At 54.3% G+C, this 20532-nt stretch overlaps 1 protein-coding gene across 14 annotated transcripts in view; it reads right to left on the reverse strand.

The window, feature by feature from the left end:
- The window catches only part of ANKS1A (ankyrin repeat and sterile alpha motif domain containing 1A), a 180221-nt gene that overhangs the window by 19898 nt on the left and 139791 nt on the right, over nt 1-20532 (reverse strand). For all 14 annotated transcript variants that reach the window (XM_078055457.1, XM_078055458.1, XM_036096154.2 and 11 more), the window contains 2 exons: nt 15625-15691; nt 10275-10381 (listed from right to left, as the gene is read on the reverse strand). In XM_078055457.1, coding sequence (XP_077911583.1) covers nt 10275-10381; nt 15625-15691 — 174 coding nt within the window. The remainder of the gene's footprint in view (nt 1-10274; nt 10382-15624; nt 15692-20532) is intronic.

Raw genomic sequence — 20532 nt, forward strand, 5'->3', positions numbered from 1 at the left:
ATTGGTGTGGACCCTTCTCAGCCAAAAGGAAAACAGGCTGAGCTGCCTGCAGAGGGTCCCAAGGCTGTTATGGGCCAGAGACTCTTGCCTGCCTGTCTCACTCACAGCTTTGCCGTCTGCATCTCGAGCAATGCCCGGCATGTTGTCCGTGTGCCACAGGAATCTGCTGAGGGACCAGGGAAACTTATGGTTGGAGGGAACCCCATGGACATAAAAAGAAGAGTCCAAAAAGCCAAAACCAATGCTGCTGACTTCACGACTGGTCTTTTGGAGTCCACTGTGAGGGACAAGGACGAGGTCTGGGGAGAGGTGGGGACGTGCTGGGGTGGGGAAGGGGAGCCCCAGGGATGTGTGGGGCTCAGGGGCGGGTGGTGGCAGGGTCCATGGGGAGTTTCACATGGAGGTGGGAAGAGGGCAGAGAAGTGGGTCAAGAGTTCCCCAGCCAAGGGAACAGCACGTGACAGAAGCCACCCACTTTGGGAGCAGGGAGAAGTTCTGGGCGGTGGAAGCAGGGAGGTGGGTCTGGGCTCGGGGGCTGTGCCGGGGAGTTAGCTGGTCCTGCTCAGGGCAGAGAGAAGCTGTCCTGTTTAGTCATGAGGAAGCGGAGGTTCAGCAAAGGACTAACCTGCCTGAGGTCACATAGATAGCCCTGTCCCTGCCATATTCAGTTCACAGAGCTGCCTCTTCCCCAGCCCAGAGAAGAACCAAAGCAGAAAGGGTACAGTCATTTGAACTTCACCCTATAGTCCTGACTTGTTTCCAGGCACACGGGGCTCAGCAGTCCTTCAGCAAAAGGTCTGAGCTTGGGGAGGTGCGAGCCAAGCTATGGTCAGGTAAACCGGAGCAGGGCTTGGGAAGCTGACTCCAGACCTGAGAATCAACAATCTACAGCAGCCCCAGCCCCTGCCCGTCATGAAAGCATGGCACGGTGCTCTGCCCACCTCCGGTACACGGGGAAGCACTCGGGGCAAGAAAAGGGGCTGGCCCCCAGCAAGCCCCGCCAGGTCGGAGGCCTGGGCTCTAGTCTGGGACCATCACCGAGATGCAAGGCCAAGGGATGTTTTAGCCCCTCCTCGAAGAAGACAAGCCCCTCAGTGTGGAGGTGCTGGGCAGAGCCCTGGCACCAGCTCTGGGTACTCCTTTGCTAGGGCCCCGATTCCATGGCAGACTGTGAGGCCAGTCGGCCTCTCCCGGGGCTGGTCGATCCTGCTCCTCCTGCTGCTGGGAATCCAGGACCCAGAAGTTCAGGTAGTGTGTCAAGCCCCTTAAGGGCAAACACTGCAAACTGACCACCTGGCTCAAACTCAGCCCTGGTGGGAGCAATTCAGAGCAGGGCAAGGCCCACAGGCGGCCTGGGGGGAAGCCCAGACTGCTGTGGCCACGGTGAGCCACAGAGCCCTGCCCCTCCTACTACTCATTCTCTGCCCCCTCTCCCAAAGTCCTTCCTGCTCCCCCTGGGCGGGCCCCTTGCGCCCCGGACTGCCGGGGCTGCTCGCCCCCTCTCTCTGCTGGCCCACCTGCGAGGATCCATGCATGGTTAGCACAACCCCAGCCTCAGAAGGCGCTCCTGACTCAGACCAGGGCCCGGGACGGCCCAGCGCTGGGGCCGGGTACGTGCCCTAGGAATCGCAAAAACCTGCCTGCAGTGGGGGAAGCCACAGTGTCCGCTGGCAGGTTAAGTCATGGGGTGCCCGTAGACCCCAGTGCGGGCAGTCATTGCAGCTAGTCCTGAGAGACAGCTAAATGTCACGGGCAAAGGTGTGCGAGCAACACAGGAGAATGTGGGAAAAGCAGGCTGGCAGACAACGCACCCGGGCACTCCACGTCCGGGCCCATCAGTGACTGAATGTCAGCCCCTCCGGGATCTGGCCCCCACTCAAACGAAGGCGGATACCGTCTGATGGAAGAGTGTCTCCTGGCAGAGCAGCACTGGACTTGCCTCCTGAGGAGGTCTGTCACCACCCCTGAAGTGGCTTCCAGACTTCCCGCTGGGCCCGCCCCTCCAGCCTCATTTCCATATTCACTGCGGCCACTCTCACCTCAGTCACTTGGTCAGTTCTCCTGCCATCAGTCATAAAAAAGCAAAGACTCAAACCTCTCTTGGGGAGAAAGCATGAGACAGAGCTGTGGTCCTGGCCAGATTTCGCCTCTGGGGAAAGCCTGGCACCTCAGGTTCCTCTCCTCTCCAACCCGTCTCTGTGGGGAGGGATGCTCCCGAGGAGGTATCAGTAACAGATGATGGGCTCAGTCAGTGAGAGGCCCGCACACACGTCCACCTCTAGTCAGGCTCTGGGGCAAGTCCGGCCCCCCACCCTCTGCCAGATCTGTGTGTGTGGAGGCCCTGACTCAGCGCCCCCAGGCCCCAGCTGGTTCACAGGACATTTACTATGCAGTCTCTTCAGGAATGTTGTCGGTTTCCACGGTTTTTACGGGGCCCTGCCTCTATATTCCCCGCATCAAAAACATTTTTTCCTGAGTAGAAAAGTTATACAAGTTTATTGTAGTGCATTTTAAAAATAAATAAAGCATAAAGAAAAATGTAAAAGCCACCCACAGATCACCTCACAGGAAAAAAAGGGGTACCATTCTGGTATTTTTTCTTTTTTTTCGGGTATTTTTTCTAAGAGAATATTTCTTAAAAGGTAGGATTGGAATCAGTTCTATCAGTTTGGTGTATTTTTCTAAGCTTTTATTTTAAAAACTTTTAGCAAAATTGTGATCATAGTATATATACTGTTCTTTTGTTTTTTTCCCCACATTCTCCTATGTAGCTGTCTCTCAGGACTGCTGCAGTGACTGCCTGCACTGGGGTCCACGGGCACCCCATGACTTAAACCGCCAGTGGACACTGTGGCTTCCCCCACCGCAGGCGTGTTTTTGCGGTTCCTGGCACGTACCCGGCCCCAGCGCTGGGCCGTCCCAGGCCCGGTCCCCTGGGGCGCAGGTGGCTGCACACAGAACAGGTCCCTGGTCTGAGCCAGGAGCGCCTTCTGAGGCTGGGACTGTGCTAACCACCTGTGGATCCTCGCAGGTGGGCCAGCAGAGAGAGGGGGCACAGGAAGGACCTTTGGGAGAGGGGGCCGAGAGTGAGTAGGAGGGGCAGGGCTCTGTGGCTCACCGCCGTGGCCCCAAATGTTAATAACGATGGAAAACAGAAGCCATGCTCCCTGAAGCCTGCATGCGTTCACTCACCTGGGGGCTGAGGGCTTTCTGTGTGCCAGCTAGCAAATCTGGCCAGGACCACAGCTCTGTCTCATGCTTTCTCCCCAAGAGAGGTTTGAGTCTTTGCTTTTTTATGACTGATGGCAGGAGAACTGACCAAGAACTGACCAGCTACACGCAAGGCAGCTGCCGTATAAAGGAATAAGAACCTGTTCAAATAAGAACTGAGTTCAAACTCCAATTTTGCTGTTCAAGGTTCTTACACACTTAGAACCTTGTAAATAGGAATAAGCAACCCCCTCCACCCCGATTCGCAGGTTAAATAAGGAAGCTGAGCACTGACCTGCTGGCAAGAACCAGGTGCTCAAGGATGCTTCTTGCGTCTCTCTGTTTGCTGCTGTCTGGCCCAGCCCACCTGTGCCTGCCCTGGGGCTGGGTCACAGAACTTCCCAAACTGACACCTTCCCCCAGCTCGGGCCCCTGAGCCACAGGAGCGGCTCAGCCCTGCCCCGCACCCCCTGCTCTCCTAGCGATCCCCTACCCTGCTGCAGCACTGACCTGTCCTCACCCGGAAAGACAGAATTTGGTGACCAATGCAACCCGTTCCACAGAAGAGGAGGAAGAAGCACCAATGTCACCAGTTCTGTTTCTGAAGCCAGAGGCCCTCTCTACCCGTCAATCTCAGAAGGGCTCCTCCCAAGGATGGATGCCACAGCACCAGCATCGGGACTCGCCTCCCAGTTTCGTGGCAACAACACCCCTTTGTGATCCTTGCTCTCCCAATCAGGTTCTTGGTGTCCCCATTCTCTCCATACCAGGCCCAGCATCCTTCCCTCCATCTGCTACCCATCATCCCCAAACACCTGCCTTTCTGAGGCCTTATCTGAGGTCAAGATGCTGTATTCACCCCCCAAATCAGCCGTGGAAGTTAGCTAGGCCCAAGGCAGTCTGGAGTCAAAGGGTTCAGTTCCAAGACCACCCAAAGCAAGCTTTACACCATGGACCTGAGGACAAAGGCAATGTGTGTCCGGCAGAGAACGGCCGCCGCCTGCCCTCCATGAGGAGAACATGCCACCTTACTGCCTTACATTCTTGCGGTCACGGCCGGTCTGAGTGGCTGTTATGTGTCACAACAGGGAACAGTGTGTCCCCTGCAGAACTTATGCCCCCATAAAGTAAGCAGTCAAATGAGATGCCATGGGACAGGGGATAAACAGGGGGGCACAAAATCTTATAGGGGGGGCCTGGAGGAAAACCCACATCTCCTGACTTCTAGTCTGGTTCTCTTTGCAAGTAAGTAGAACCTCAACTTTTCCCTTGAGCCTTTCTCCCTCCAATTGACTTAACTGTGGCCTCAGCAAGCGGCTGACCTTCACTGAGTATCCTGTGGTGGTGGGAGGTGCAGAGCCAGAGGGCTTCGGTGGGGCCCCCAGCCAGTGCCAAGAGCTTACTGGGGTCTGATTCCCACCAGCTTCTTTTTCCAGCCTTCTGTAGAGTAGCTCCCAACACGCAGTGGGTAGATGGAATGTCTGCCTGACCCAGATAGGCACCTGCAAATGATGCCAGGTAGCACCAGCTCACTCACTGGCTCACATGCCAGGGCCCTTCTTTGAGGGGACGCACTGAGCACGAGGCCCAGACATAGCACATTCCTGGGAAAGGAGGTTTGGAGATTAGAGTGAGAGATGGGAGCCCGACTCGAGGCCCAGGAGACCTGCTTCTAGTCACAGCTCAGCCATCTGCTTGAGGAGCAACCTTGGGCAAATGACTTAATCTGAGAGTCCTCAGTGTGGAGTCTATGGACCCCAGGAATCCACTGATGGGCTCCACGGATGCCTGTGAGTACCTGAATTTTAACTGACACTTGGTGTGTGAGGAGGTCTGTGCATCTGATAGAGACACATGGGCCGCTGCCCCGTGGGCTTCACTTTCTGCACATGTGCATTGGTGGGGGTTGGAATACGTGAACACTCAGACATCTGAGCTGCCAGCACAGAAACCCCTGTTCCTGCTCATGGTCAGAATCCATGGAACAGGGGCGCCTGGGTGGCTCAGTTGTTAAACGTCTGCCTTCGGCTCAGGTCATGATCCCAGGGTCCTGGGATCGAGCCCCTCATCGGGCTCCCTGCTCCGCGGGAAGCCTGCTTCTCCCTCTCCCACTCCCCCTGCTTATGTTCCCTCTCTCGCTGTGTCTCTCTCTGTCAAATAAATAAATAAAATCTAAAAAAAAAAAAAAAAAGAAAAGAAAAAAGAAACCACGGAACAGTCCAATTCCATCTTAAAGTGTACTTAGTTAATTTCACAGACATGAAGATAGTTCTCCGTTCCTTTCACTGTCAAGGGGACTGGAGAAGGCCAGAGCTGTACCGGGGGAAACCACAGTGGGACTCCAGCTGCTATCTCCCCGACCCCGAAGAACTCCACACGGTCTGGCAGACAGAAAGGAAGAGGGAGAGCAAGAGAGCGCATGGCCCAGAAAGAGGCCCAAAGTGAGCCTGCTTGTCTCAAGGTAAAAGGGCCCAGCAGAGACGAGGAAGCATCTGGTGGTGCATCCACCCTTGAGATCCCCGAGGAGTTAAGTGACCACAGAAATGAGTCAGCCCAAGAGGCAGGATCCACACTGTCTGAGAGTATTCCTTTCAAAGACCAGCTCCCAGCTCCATGGACCCTCGAATGCCCCTAGTTGAGGAAAATCTCCCTATCGGGCCCTGCTTCACACTGGGACATAGAAAATTCTGACAGAGCAGCCAGCAGTGAGAGCACTCTGTGGGGAGAAGAGGGAGCTAGGGCAGCTGGAGAAGAAGTCGAGGCAGGGGGGAGGCGTCTAGGCAGCAGTGCCGCAGCAGGCCCAGGCCAAGAGGCCCCTTGAAGCCTGAGAGGGAAGAAGGCAAAGGGAGGGAGCACGGCAAGTCAGGGTAGGAAGCCAAGGGCATGGCCTCCCTGTGCACGGAATGCCCCCTCCAAATCGAGTGAGAAGCTAATCGGGGGACAGAGCAGGGAGAGAAGCTCCTGGGTCTGGGGACCTGGCTGGAAACTTCATAGAGGCCAATGAAGAATGACCCCCTCCCCGAGCCTGTTCCGTTCAGCTCTCGGGGCTCGCTCCTCTTCACCTGTCATCCCTCCCCAACACATGGGCACAAGCTGGCCTGGTCTCAGAAACAGAGAGGAAAACAGTAGGAGCCTAGCTGCATGTGGCAGAAGCCTGTGGAGAAATAAATTGACAGGAGGAGCAAGAGGCCTCCGTGACGGCGCTGGCTCTAAGAGGCGCCGGGCTTGCGGCTGAGTCTGTTTCTAACCCATCCCGAGCTGGCTGCCAGACTCATTTCCCTGTTCCGTTTGTCTGTCCGCCCAGCGTAGCCCCCACCACACGCCCGCTCTCCGCCGTGCCGTCATCTAAGGTGCAGCCCGACCCCAGGGGCTCTCTGCCTCATGAGGGCCGCAGCCAGAGGGCCCCCCATAATGTGGCCATCAAGGCCGCTCACATTCGAGCCCAGTCCACCTCTCCTGCCTGGCCAAGGCCCTGTCCCCTCACTATACTGACCTCCTTACTCTCCGCAGACTGCTCAGGACCCACACTCGCCCCTCCTCTGTGCGTGGGCTCTCTGAGTACCACAGACCCGGCAAACCCTGGGACAGCAAGTGTGACCCAGAAGTTCAAAGTTGCACAGACCTGGGCTAGCACCTTGGCCCTGCCGCTTACTGGCAGCGCCTCTGCCCTCTGGGCCTCACAGCCCCGTATGAGACTCGACCAACGATACGCCCAGGGCCGTGGGCCAGCTGCCAGCTCAGTGCCCAGCACGCGGTCCACAGTCGGGAAGGTGGGTTCTCCTCCGTGTTCCTGCAGCACCTACACGCCTCACCACAGCACTTAACACCTGCCTGCTCTATTGTTTTTATCGCTTTATGTGCCTGTTTTCCCAGCTGGACCATCGAGTTCCTTCCGACACATGCATTACTTGCTTTTCTGACTTCAGATCCATTCATTCATTGTAGGAAATGCAGAAAACCTATTACATTCCAAAAAAGAGAGTAAGCCACCTACAGTCCTCCTTAGATAACCACCGGAAACATTTTGGATGACCCCCTTGCACCTCTTGTGCAGAGAGGTTTTCTTTTTTGAAAATTAAGATCATGTTGCATATGGATTTTTGTGTCTTGATTTCTTCACTCAACAATCCAAGGTGAGGTTTCTCCACATCAGACATTCTTCAAAAACATTTTTTTAACATCCACCTAACACTCCAGCATGTGGAGCACCATCACTGACTCAACTGCCACCCCGTGAAGGGAGGTCAGGTCCAGTCCCTAGACAGGGAGACCTGCACCAGCACGCGTGGAGCTACCAACTGTCCCGCCGTGTTGATCAAATGCATTTCCTCCCTTCTCCTAAGAAAGCCCATTTCCCGTGGACAAGACTCGGGGTGAAAAACGGAACTGGCTGTGATGTATGAGCCAGTGTGGTGGGCTGGCTGGCAGAGGCGGGAGCCAGATTCTTGGGCCCTGTCTCCCAGGGCCTGGCGTCGGCCGGATCAGCTAAGGGAACACCCGGCAGCCCCCGCTGCCCTGGCTGTGACCCCTCCAAATCGAAGGTGCTTTCTGCCCATAGGCAAGGGAGTGTGAATAAAGTTCAAGGTGCAATGCTGGTCCAGCTCAGTCATCCCATCACAGGAGGAACAGCCCAGAGTAAGAGGATGTTGGACCTAGACAAGACAAGACCTAGGAGGGCATGACAGAAAGTCTTCAATTTTCTAAGGGGCGTAAGTGTGTTCTCTGTGGCCCAAAAGGTACACCTGGGGCCAAGGGACAGAAACCACAAGGCAACAGATATTGGCTCAGCGTGAGCAACGCAAAGAACGAGCGGCAACTACTTTGTAAGGTGGTGAATCCTCTGTCACTGGAGAGCATCAGGGCCAAGATTATCTGGAAGGGCGTCAGGCACAGATGATGAGACCCGCACGATGGTGAAGCCCCTCCCACCCTGACACGGAGCTGTAGGACCCCGCCACAGGGAAACGCTACAGCAGCGCATTATCTGTGAAACACTCTTCATGTCCATATGTTCCTCCTACATCTAGAGCCCAGCTCCCTGGAAGCTACTTGTTCATCTTGTAGAACACTCTCCCGGGCATTTGAGAACCAAGAAAAACATTTGCAACCTACTGAAAACCCAACTACATGGACATATACCATAGCTAACGTTACGGAAATTATACCATATGCACCGAGAGAATGTTTCTAAATAAAAATGCCCCCCTTCTTGTGTGTTTTTTCCTTTTTTCTGGTTGCTAAAACAATTAGCCTTACAGTCCATCTGGCAATTTACATGCAATTACCCATGATGCTTTGCATGGCTACTCAGGCCACTCAAGGTATCAGAAGTAACATGCTCAACTGAGGTGTAATCAGCATTCCTTCCTGTACAGACTCCGCCTGCCAGTGCCCCGCCGGAAACAAGAGAGCAGTGACGAGGAACAGCTCGTGCCCAGGGCAACAGGAGGAGCCTAGAAAGGTCCTGGAAAGACTGAGCTGCAGGCCTCCCTCGATGAGTGTCCTTCCCCGAAAGAAAGACACATTCTAATAGAGGCCCTGCATCCTGTGTGGATGTTTGGCTCAGGGCCAGATTTACCAAGATGCCCGCCTAGCTACTTTCTGGGCATGAGCACAGGGAGGGGCAGGTAAGCAGTTTTAAGAGTCTTGATGTTTGAAGGTTGGGAACCTTACCCTTTCCAAAATTAGCAGAAGGAGGGTTGAGAAGTCAAGAGCTCAGCCTCTAAAATACTGAAGCACAGGGAGGGGGACGCTGTGAAGTCCACAGCCACCTCACCCTTGCCTGACAGCTGGTCTGGTGAAGGGTGCGTGCTGGGAGAGGGAAGGTCCCTCAGCACTCAGCACCAGAGGCCAACTGCCCCAGCTCACTGGCTGAACCACCACCTCTATCCTGGGTTTGTCGGCCTTCCCCCAGGACCGTGGGGAGTCAGGGATTAGGTTGTAAGAACCATAAATATACCCAGGTTAACTTAAAAAAAAATTACTATTTAAAAAACTACGATTTTTAAAAGCTGAAAAATAACTGGCCCTAAGCTGGCTTTGGAAGGGGGGTTTGCTATAGATTTTACTGTCTGCCCTGGAGATGGAGATGGCCCAGGTGAGGCAGGCCTGTCCTAGTGAGGGTTCCTCCTGGCAGCCCCAGGCCAGCACCCTGGGCAAGCTGTTATTCAGAAAACACCAAATGCAAGCCCATCAGTGGGAAACCCACAGGGACCCACACTGGAGCTAGGAGCTCTGGGCTGACTGACCCCAGCCCTTTTACTTTACCATCTCCGGAAGGGCTTCCAGGAGAGGGAGGCTCATGGGTACCCTGCCTGAGCTACTTTCTGGACTGACAGAAGGAGCACTGGATCCTAAGTCCAGGGTCCCAGCCAGGCCCAGACTCCACAGGCAGCCTGAGGAAAAACACCTAGATTTTTCTTTTTCTTTGACATCTTGCGTTGTGTAAGAAGACAGGATAAAATGATACCTCAGAAAAGCAACTGATCCTTCAAACCGCCAATTCAGCCTCTCCTCTGGGCCATCCCTGAGGTTAGGATTCCCTGAGGCTGCACGGCCACATTCCCCACCCCGGATGCTTGGCCTGGGCTGGGCAGGGAAGAGGCCTTTCTGCTGGACAATAAAGGAAACTTCTGGTATCCAAGAGAGATGGGACAGGGAATCACCACAGGGAACCTGGCTGTCCCGTCCACCAGAACTCCCAGTGTCTGACCCAGAACAAGACGGCCTTGAGACCTCACCGCACAGCACATGGTCTGAAGCCTGAGAGGGAGACCAGCGAGGGGCAAAGGTCTGCAGTCAGGTACCCTACCTCTCGGGACACAGACTTGCAAAGAGCCTGCCCGACCGAACTGTTTCGGGGAGCAAAGTTGAAGGGAACAGAGTTTAGAAAGAAGGCACACGACACTCGGCTGATTTCCCGGATGTCTAAGTCACTTCCTTCACTCTTCGCTGGGATGCAGGTCTACGTACTGTTTCACACTCCAGCAGGGGCCACGGGAGATCAGAGAAGCCCGGTTCCGCGGGGCTGCACCCCACCCCTGAGGAGGCCTCCGGGCACTTACCAGGAAGCGGACATCGTCAAAGCCATTCAGAAGCAACTTGCTCTCATACTGCTGCAGCCCCACCGCCTCCAGCCACTCCCCGACGCTCTGCTCCAGCGTCCGCGAACCTGACGAGAGAGGAACCGGCAGACGCTTGAAAAGGGAAAAACCATTAAGGCGGTAGCAGCGGCACTCTGAGGAAGACAGATGGCACTGCCACATCATAGTCATTACCATAAAGCAGCCAGACTATGTACAAGAGACCAGAGGGCAGAGGACCCGCAGCTCCTCTTCCGGGTGCAGGCCAAGGGCAGGATGGCCCAGGCTGCACACTCCCCCCCCCCCACCCCAGTCCGAGCTGCTCCGGGGCTGCGGTGGCACATGCACGGTCGCCACCCACAGGTCGGGGGGAGCTCCTCGTCAGCGTTCACACTGAGGTATTTCAGGAAGTCTGTTCCCACGGGCACTAGAGGGGCTGGGGGGCTCCTCTCATCCATGCAACTTCTGGAGCCCCCGTGGGGCCGTGGGCGAGGGGCACGTCCTGTGACCTTGCAGCACACACTGGTCAGGAGGGCGCACGCATCTTCATGCAGCTGAGGGACACAGGCACACAGCGAGGGCTCCGGGAGGGAAGCAGCGGCGGCTGTTCATGGGGACCCAGCACATCAGCACATGCAGGGCAAGCAGCACAGACCCGGCAGGGGGAGAAAAGAGACTTTTACTTGTTTTCCCCCAGCAGTCCCGGAATAAGCAAACCATGGCCACCGGCCCTTTGTGCTCAGAGGCTCAAGGCAGAGGGGCCGAGAGTGCGGCGCCTGGGCCGCGTGGCCTGGGGATCGGGCTCAGGTGTGGCTCAGCTGTGACAGCGACATTGTACTCCTTCGGGCTGCGCGGCCGGCGGGGCCAGGAGCCCAGGCCACAGCTAGACTCTGGCTGCTGGCGAGCGGGGCGTCTCCCGCGCCACGGCGCTGTCTGAAGGGCTACCTTCCCGGGCCGGGCTCTCTTGCCGGGGCTGGGCATTCATTTTCCTCTTCTGAGAGTGGCTGTTCCTGTGACTCGCCTGCCTGCTCAGGTGGAAAGCAGGCAGGCAGATCCAGTTCTTGGCTAAAGAAGACAAAACCCAGCCCGATGAAAGAAAGGGGAAAAGGAAGCGGTCCTCTGTCAGCTGAGCTGTGGCGGCTTAAGTCTATTCACGTTCAGCGCTGTTCTCTCTTTGGCTGAGTGATAAAGACAGCAACTATCTTCCCAGGGTCTCCGGACCTTGACGTTCTCCTCGGAGGGCAAATGGGGAAGGGACGACATGTATCTGCTGTGCTCCTCGCGCCAGATGGGGGCGTGTGGTGGGGTGGGGAGGAACAGAGTTCAGCCCTCCCTGCAGACCTGAGCTGAGCCCCTAACCCCCACCTACTTCTCTGGTTCTCCTGGGCAAGAACAGATAAAAGAAGGGGGAAAAAAAAAAAAACAAAGAGGAAGGGAGGAAAAAGAAGAACCAACTACGAAAACATCACCTCCAGAGAACTCTTGACACGGTGAAAGTCATTCTGTTGTTTTCCCGGCACTTTCTGCCCTTCAAGGCAGGTCAAGGCCAACTGGCTTGGTGGTCTAGGAGCCCCGGGTGACCCACTGTCCTCGGCTCCCCTTCCGCTGTCCTCTGCAGAAGAGCTGGTGGTCAGGGACTCGGCGGCCGTCCGATGCACGCTGCAGCAACACTCCGAGACGCTGGGTCCCCTGCCCTTGAGTGGGGCTGACTGCTCCAGGAAACCTAGGCGGCGGGCTCTTGTGTGCCCACGAAGTCAAGTGTCCCCGGCTGCTGATTCATTCCTGCTTGTAATCCCCCAGCCGGGCAGCTGTGGTCCTGGCTGCTCCCGGTGGATGTGTGCGCTCACAGAACCGCAGCAGAGTGCTTTGTCTGGAGGCTCCTGGGCTCCACGCTGCCTGCTGCCAGCCCCACAGCCCTCGCTCGCTCTCATAATGTCTGGCCCTCCCCTTCTCCCCTCCCCACCCTCCTCCCTTCCACGCTGAGGAAAATACATCAGGGATCGGACATCGGAGCAGAAGCTGCTGCTGCCGCCGCCGCCACCACCACCGAGGGAAAAGGACACAGCAGCACAAGCACCAGAGCAAAATGACAGGTTCCCCGGCATCTCATGTCAGCCGGCACACATGCGTATGAAAGGCGGAGATGGGGAGACTCTACCTGCAGCTCAAGGGGCTGGAAACAGCTTATCGGGGACAGAGAAGGCACATTCCTACAGTTTGGGCCAATAGTTTCTAGGACAGCCAGAGAAGGGGACAGAGGAGTGACACAGCCCTGAGGGCACAGCCCACAGGTGAAGTGACCCCCGCCCCCACTCACCACGTGAGAAAGATTGTGCCTCCCTGCCAAGAGGACAAGCCATTGGGGCATAACAAAAACAAGCGACGAAATAAAGACGGTCCACCTAATATTCCTCAGGTGAGCGAGTGTACTCAACACCTTGGGAAGAGACTTCTCCCTGGGCCCGTCGGAACCCAGGGGGAAGCACCAGGCCCAGAGGAGGCTCCTCACTATCTAGAGGAGGGCATGGGAGGGGAGGCACCAAGGAAAAGGCCCAAACCCCAAGTACAGCTGTGAAGACAGAAAATGTAACATGTAGAGACAAAGACCCAGGGCCTACATGTTACCCTCTAAACGTGCTGGGGGATGCCTATAGCCCAACACACTGTAGTTGGCCCTGGTGAAGAAGGGGGCTCTGTGTGCAGGGAGATCAGGCCCCAGAGGAGCCTGCAGTGAACGGCTACTCAACAGCTAAAACGGTTGGCTTTAGCAAATGAAAGCAAGTGATCTCTTCCGCTGCTTGACAGACAGGCCTTTGTTGAAGGCAGCCAGAGGCCCGGGCTAGTGGGAAGGCTCCCCCTCCTGGGACCCCTGACAGTGGAATGAGTTGTGAAACCTGTCTGTTGGGGATTCGGGTAACTAGCTCCAGTGCTGGAAGCTCAGGGTCCCAAGGCCCAAGACAACAGTAAGACTCCAGTTCCACGTAGGGTCTCGCCCTTCAGGACATGATCCTCTGCGAAACCAGTCACACTGAGCAATCCTGTGCTTAGCTAATGGCTGCCTGCCGGAAGGCCTGCTCCTCCTCCTCCCAGGCTGGTAACGCTAGAGCCCAAGCCTCTTCTCCTAGAGCCAGAGACCTAAGGACAATCTGGACCCTGCTACTGACTATCCAAAGTAAGCAAGAATTCTGCTCTCGTCTGAGCTGAAAGCTGGTGCTCCCCGAGGTCCTGGGGAAAGCCCTCTCCCGACCCATCGGGTGGAAGACAGGGTTCAGGGGCAGAGCTGAGTCTACTCTCTCCATGCTTCCTGGCCTGGCAGCAGTCCAGACACAGGGGGCTGGGCCTCTCTGCGGCACGGGTGGATGCACCCTCTGTTCGGGTGGCCGTTCTCGTGTGCCCACCCTGGACTCTCCTAAGCTGCTGTATGGAGGATGGCTCAACTCAGCGGTGCTAACACAGGGCTGTATGCTGGGATCCAGTGACGTAGGGGGGTAACCAGACCACCTCTCACCACTCACACGGGTCTGTGGGGCTAAGAACGGTGGGTGGGACCCACAGGGCAAGGAAAGAGCTCAGTGTCACCACCCCGAAGGAGAAGGGCTCTTCCAGAAATGTGTTTTCCAGAGGTGCTGCCACATCTCCTAATTTACCAAAGTTGAGAGGTAATGGCCTGCTCTGACCCAAACTCTCAAGCACATGCGCTCCTTGGACATAGAGGGGTACAGGGAAGCAGAAAGCAGCTTCAACTGAACTATCGATCCCACTCCTGACTGTCCCCAAAGCACAGCTTTGAAAACTAGCAACGGTGTTTGTCTCAGTATTGAGCATCTATTCCCAACAAACACTTGACTCTTGATAAAGCCCGCACACAACAGAGTGTGAGATTGTTTATCTGAGTGTGGAGCCAGCACGTGGAAACAGAGCCACAAACTCTTAGCCAGAAGAGCCACCTCTACAGACCCCAGCATGAGCCAAGACTGAAAGAGATGGACCACACCGGGCTGGGCCCTCTCTGCTAGGAGCCAGGGAAACAAGGTTGCTGGAGGGAGGGGGCTCCAGGACCCCAGCTGGACGAGTGGTGGAGGGAGACAAGCCAGGGGAGCAGATGCTCCTCTTCTCTAGGTTTTTCAATACGACTAAGTAATTATTTCATGGACAAAAGACGAGCAGAGCTACCATTTACCTCTTTTGCTCAAGTTTTTGTATCTGGTACTCATTCCCAACAAACCTATGAGGTAGGTACTATTATCAAATGTTATAGCTCAGGAACTGCGGGCTCAGAGAGATTAAGTGACTCGCCCAAGACCTGTAAGTATCCAGAAGCAGAATTTGAACCCAGGGCTGAGGCTTCAGAGCCCATGCTCTTTCCATAAGCACCGCGGCCTCAGCAGCAACTTTCTCCCCGAGCTGCAACTAGAGGTGTCACTTGGGCTAGGAGGCCAATCCGGGCTGGAGCCTCCTGAATGAGCAGGGAATCCCACCCCTTCAGTTAGAGAGGCATTTCTCAATGACAGGGAGAGGCCAAGCCCCACGGAGCTGCTCTCAGCCTGGGAGTTCTGGTGGCAGGGGGTCTGCAGATACTTGGGGGGAGGGGTGTGAGACTTGCTCCGGCAAAGAGGCACCTTTAGAAATGTCACCTCAGCTGAGAAAAGTAACACAACCACAATTCTATCATCAAGGAAAACAGCTCAGATATGGCCTCTCTAGGTGCCCACTTCAAACAAAGGAAATTGAGGCCGACCTCACCCTTGGGCTTTGAAAAGAAAAGCATGCCCAGAGTAGCGGTGATCTGGAGTAAAAATGATGAGCGACTAGGTAAATGGAAAAATGCAGAAAAAGACATAAGGAGGGGCACAAAGCCACCCCCTCCAGGTGACGCAGGCTAACAGTCTGACCCCACCGATCCGACCCAGTGCTCTGCTACCAGCATGGAGCAGCCAAACGCGAGCTACTTCCTCACGAAGGGCTAGTGCCACAGCTGTCTGGGAAGCGGGACAGACCAGCGCTGAGGTGCACTCCAATTTAAGCCCATCGAGAAAGCCTATGTTTACAGACATAATTATGGATAAGTGACAACCATTAACTTTAAAAAAAACAACGAAACCTTCCTAATAGGTGGGCCTAAAATGCAACTCCCCTCCAATCCGTCTAAAGTAACAGCTCGGTGGGCCATACAGATACCTGAGGTTCTGAACTGCAGGAGCATGGTGCGGGCTGAGGCTGACCTCTCTCACCCACCACATGTCTGTCTTCTGGGTCAGAGGAAAAAAAACCTGAGCCAGAAAGGAGCCAAAGGTCTGTGTTCCACAGGGAAAATGGCTGCTTGGTACGATACCTGAGATCTTCTGCTGTTCCTGAGAAAAGTCAATCCCTTCGCCAATAGAGCTCATGATTTTCTCAATCTGGAACGGAAGAAAGAGGAACAAAAAGGAGAGGTTGTCAGGCTCAGGTCAAACATTGCCAGCTCACCATCAGCACCCACGGCGGGGTGCGAGGGTGGGGGAGGCCCTCCAGGTCTCTTCCAGATAATTCCAAGGTCCAGCACCAACCTGCAACGGATCAGAACTCTTTGCCGCTCAGATCAAGAAAGGCCCTTCTGTGACCACAGCCCAACGGGGGCGAAAGACAGGCTCCGAGGAGAGGGAGTGGGAAACCACCTGTGCTCAGCTGCTGGAAATGCCGGCGAATCTTCCTTCCGAGGCATTTATGTATCGCTCCCTGCAGCAGTTCCCCCAGCCCAGCAGAGACGGGGCACAGGGGGCAACTGCAGGCCAGGCCTGGCACATTTCACTGCTCACACCAGAATTTAAATTCCATGAGAGCAGAGACTTGGCCAACTTGGTTCCATGCGACACCCCAAGTGCCTAGAGCAGTGCCTGGCAAATGCTAGCATTCAACAGACAATTAATATTGCCTGGCTGCCAGCTCTGAGGGCTGAGGACAATTTTGAGAGCTGAGACAAGCAGAGAACCTGAACACGGGAGCCTCGTAGAAGTCAAAGTGAGGCAGGCATATAACTCTGATCAGAGAATCTTTTGCTCCCTGAAGGTACAGAAATGTATCCTTCCTCCGGATCGTAGCAGAGCAAGCTGGTCTCGAAGCATCCAACGTCTCCAGCACTGCCCCCTGTATGGACCACCTGTTCCAGCCATCTGGCTTTGGTCACCCTGAGCCAGAGCCAAGCCCCCCACTCCAGGAAACCTGGCCAGGGGCAGGGCAGGGCAGTAAGGAGGAGGCCACCTTCTCTTCCTCTCCTCCTCCTCTTTTGGGATGCAGCGATAATGAGCTCATTCATGGCTCTTTTTCCAAAAAAAATAGGAAAGAGAACCTTTTGTACCAGAGCTTGGATGCGTTTTCCACTAAGTGCAAGTAAGGAGCCTGGGTCTGACAATCAAAACAAAAACAAAAACAAAAACCACCACCACCAACTTTCCATCCAGTCTCCAGCTGGCAGACAAAGATGGCGCATTTGACACCCAGCAGAAGAACACATCCTTCCCTTTGCAGCCAGGAGCTGTGGCTATTTTCCTCTGGCCACAGAAATGCCTGCCAGCTCCAGCAGTCACCTGATTGCCTGTTAACATGCACTGGGAACTCCATCCCTGAGCTCAGCAACAGCCAAGAGAAACACAACACAGCGGAGGTGTGCCTCTGCTTACTGGCCCCACGGCGCAGAGGCCAGCACAGAAGTGGGCAACGCTACAGCAGGTCTGTCCCGCTCCCTGAAGAAAATGCCTTTCTCCTTCCCTTCCTAGCACATCACTTTCTTTGGCCTCCACACTCCTCCCCGCCCCCCGCCCTGCCCCATTCCAAGAGCTGCCTCCTTCAACAGGCAGCCTGGTGCAGTCCCCACCCAAGTGGACAGGCAAGCACTTCTGTCCTTTCCCAGCCTCAGTGTTAAATCTACAAAAATGGGAATGCGTCTTGCCTCCTATAAAGAGCTGTTGTGTGGATTAAAAGTAGCCCGTCCATCAAGCATCCGGCCAAAGACCTGGCTCACAGCAGATGCCCAGTCAAAGGCTCGTTTGCTTTCCACTTCCCCTCTGTTTGCCTCAGAGCTCCAACTAGTAAAACCTTGTTGTTTTTAAAGTTAAAAAAAATATTCTTACTTGTATTCTGTGACAAGTCCTACATCTCCATGATTCAAGGTTCAAAAAGTACAAAGGTTATTCAGAGGAAAATCTCCGTCTCCCAGCTGTCTAGCTCTCCTGTCTGCAGGCAACCAGTATAACCAGTTTCTCAAGTATGCTTCTAGATGTGTTGCAGTCCCATGTGAGCAAACATATGAAGATATCCTACCCCCATACTGACAGAGGCAGTCTGTATATGCTGTTCTGCATCTTCCTTTCTCTATTTAATCATACATCTTGGAGTTCTTTCCACAGTTCATAAGAACATTCTTTTTTTTTTTTAATGGATGAGATGAGGTGTGTCATCCAGTGTGTGGCTATTTATTTAACCAGTCCCCTGGTGGGCACGTGTGTAGTTTCCAATCTTTTCGCATTCTCAACAGCGCCATGACGAACACTGTTCTACAGACATGTTTGTACCCGCATACAAGTGTATATGTAGGATAAATCCTAGTTCTCTCTTGACAGTTCTTCCAGGCACAAAATCTTGAGTTCGCAGCAGGGACCCCACAGGTCATATAATCCCAACTCCAACCCCATGTCCGATTTTGCTAAAGGTCTTCCAGAGATGGGGCACTACTCTCCCCGTCAGTTCGCCCTATTTGCAGAAAGCACCAATTTATAACATGTCTTTTTATACATTTGAACCTTTTTTTATCCAACTTCAACCCACTGGTCTGGTTATTCCCCTAGAGCACCTCCTCTTCCTCAGGAAAGGCTTAGGGATATTTGCAGACGGCTCTTCCCTTCCAGGCCAAGCTGCCCCCCCACCCCCGGCTGCACTGAAGGATACATCAGTGCACAGGTCCCAAAGCCTGGATTACTCAGATCACAGAAGCCTCCGAGCTGGGCAAAGAGCAGGCACTCCCTACATACCTGCTGATGTGCCTTCCTTGTCCTACTCTATATTTATAGGAGAAAAATAGGGTGTTCAGGGGCACCTGGGTGGCTCAGTCAGTTGGGTGTCCGACTCTTAATTTTGGCTCAGGTCATGATCTCAAGGTCCTGAGATGGAGCCCTGCGTCTGGTTCCGTGCTCAGCAGGGAGTCTGCTTGAGATTCTCTCTCTCCCTCTGCCCCTCCCCCTGCTCATGTTCTCTCTCAAATAAATAAATAAATCTTAAAAAAAAAAAAAGTAAGGTGCTCAAAGTGAGAAAACTTTTTCCTACATGGAGGGGAGGATGGGTCCTATCCCTGGAATGGTTCCACCTGGCTATGGATCCGTCTTTCAGGCCAAAGAGAGTATATGTGGGAGAATCACCACTGTAAGAACCACGAGGGTAGGAAGAAAGTGTGTTTTACTTGCCATTTTACCCCCTGGGCCTGGCTCTTGTTAAACAGGCAACTCACTCAATGAATGAAAGGAAGTGGCGGGTGGGGGGGGGTTCCATTTACTCAGAGCCAGTAGTGGAAAAGCTGTTTTCCCAAGGCCATGCAGAGTATCAAGGGGGGGATAAGAGCTGAAATGGGGGATGACCCCAAGCCCCAAGGTAGCTTTTCATATAAAGTCAAGTCACCTACAGTACATGTTTCATTGTCCTCATAATCACCCAACACCCAAAGCCCCAGTGGACCTAACCAATCAACATCTCCTGGCCCAATTCATGAGATTTTACCAAAGGGCCTTTTGAAATCAGAGTGAACAGAGTTGAACACCCTGCTGCTTCTTTGCTCTGTTCCTTCCTTCCTGCCTGCCCCAGGAGTCACCCTCACACCAACTACAAAGGGCCAGGAACAGCCCATGTTTCCACAGCCCACCCTCTGGCAGGGTGCACAAGGACACTCACAACTGTTTCATGGAAACTATACACTATGCTTTGCTGTCCTGTGAACTGTATAGCTAAGTCACGCTGAGAAGATTCTAGTTTGTACAGGAACCAGGAGTACCCGGCAGTCAATGGACAGCTTACAACCCGGCACCGCTTCCTGCCTTGGTGGCGACACAGGGCTAGGAGGAACGTGGCAATGAGGAGGTCCTGTGTGGGCAGAGACTGGCAGGTGCCTGGCCCGACACCGTAAGCACTGGGCTGCCTGGGGCTGTGATCCTGCCCAGCACCTCAGCCTGGGCCTGGGAGACAGGGAGGAGCTGGAGCTCATCTTCTGTCTCCGCCACACCCTCCATGGCCCAGAACCAGCAGAGACAGAATATGGTCATTTCAGTCTAGACAAAGAGGAGCTGTCAGAGAAAACAGATACCATTCTGATCTATATACTTTGTGTAGTTTCACCATTTAGGCTTGAGTTAAAAAAACCAATCTGATTAGGCTGTTTTCCCAGAAATGTTCTGCATCTCAGGGGAGAAAGAGGCAGATGGAATGTCATGGAAGGGCACAGTTCAGTGTTCTCTTTTCTGTTGTGTAGGGTCAGTGACATCTTGGGGGAGAGACGGACAATGCCCATACTTTAATCCTGCACTTCACATAAACGCTATAGGGAACTTCTGTTTGTGTTTGGTAAAGTAAGGCCTGAAATCTATCACCATAATGGATGCATGTATTTTAAAAATGCTTGGAAATACTCCATTTTCAGACTGCATTCAGGGCTATCCTATTTAGACTCTCCCCTCCCAGCCCCACCACGGATGTATAAAACATATTCCCCATGTGGCTGAGAACAAGAATAAAAACAAACACTCAAGACACTGCTGCTGAGGTCTGCTGACAGGTACTCGTTCAGAACACAGGCTCCTGGGTGCTCAAAGGCTGGCAGTGGGAGGTGATATTCTGTATACAGATAAAGAGGGCTCCATTCCCTATCACTATATCCTGGCTTCCAGGAACAAGTCAGATTACACTAGTCTTTTCACTGGCTATCAGGAGCTAGGGGAGGGAGAAGACTGCTGTTGGGGGCAGAAACACTTCTTTAGGCACAGGGAGTCCACAGGAGAACCACAAGCCCCGGTGCAACTTGGCATCAAGGCCTATATGAAACTTCCCTTCCAGAAGTTAGAAGCAATGGCTATGTTCAGGGGCTCCAATTTGGAGCCAAATATTGGGAGAGCAGTAATCAGTCTGGTCAAGATGCCCGTAAGGGGGGCCTAATGGGGAGGAGGAAGGGAAAGGGATCACCTCCTCCTACCTTCTTTTGGGGCAAACGGGAACATGAAGGGAGAGG

This window comes from Halichoerus grypus, chromosome 9 (genome assembly GCF_964656455.1).
Source record: "Halichoerus grypus chromosome 9, mHalGry1.hap1.1, whole genome shotgun sequence".
Taxonomy (NCBI): Eukaryota; Metazoa; Chordata; class Mammalia; order Carnivora; family Phocidae; genus Halichoerus; species Halichoerus grypus.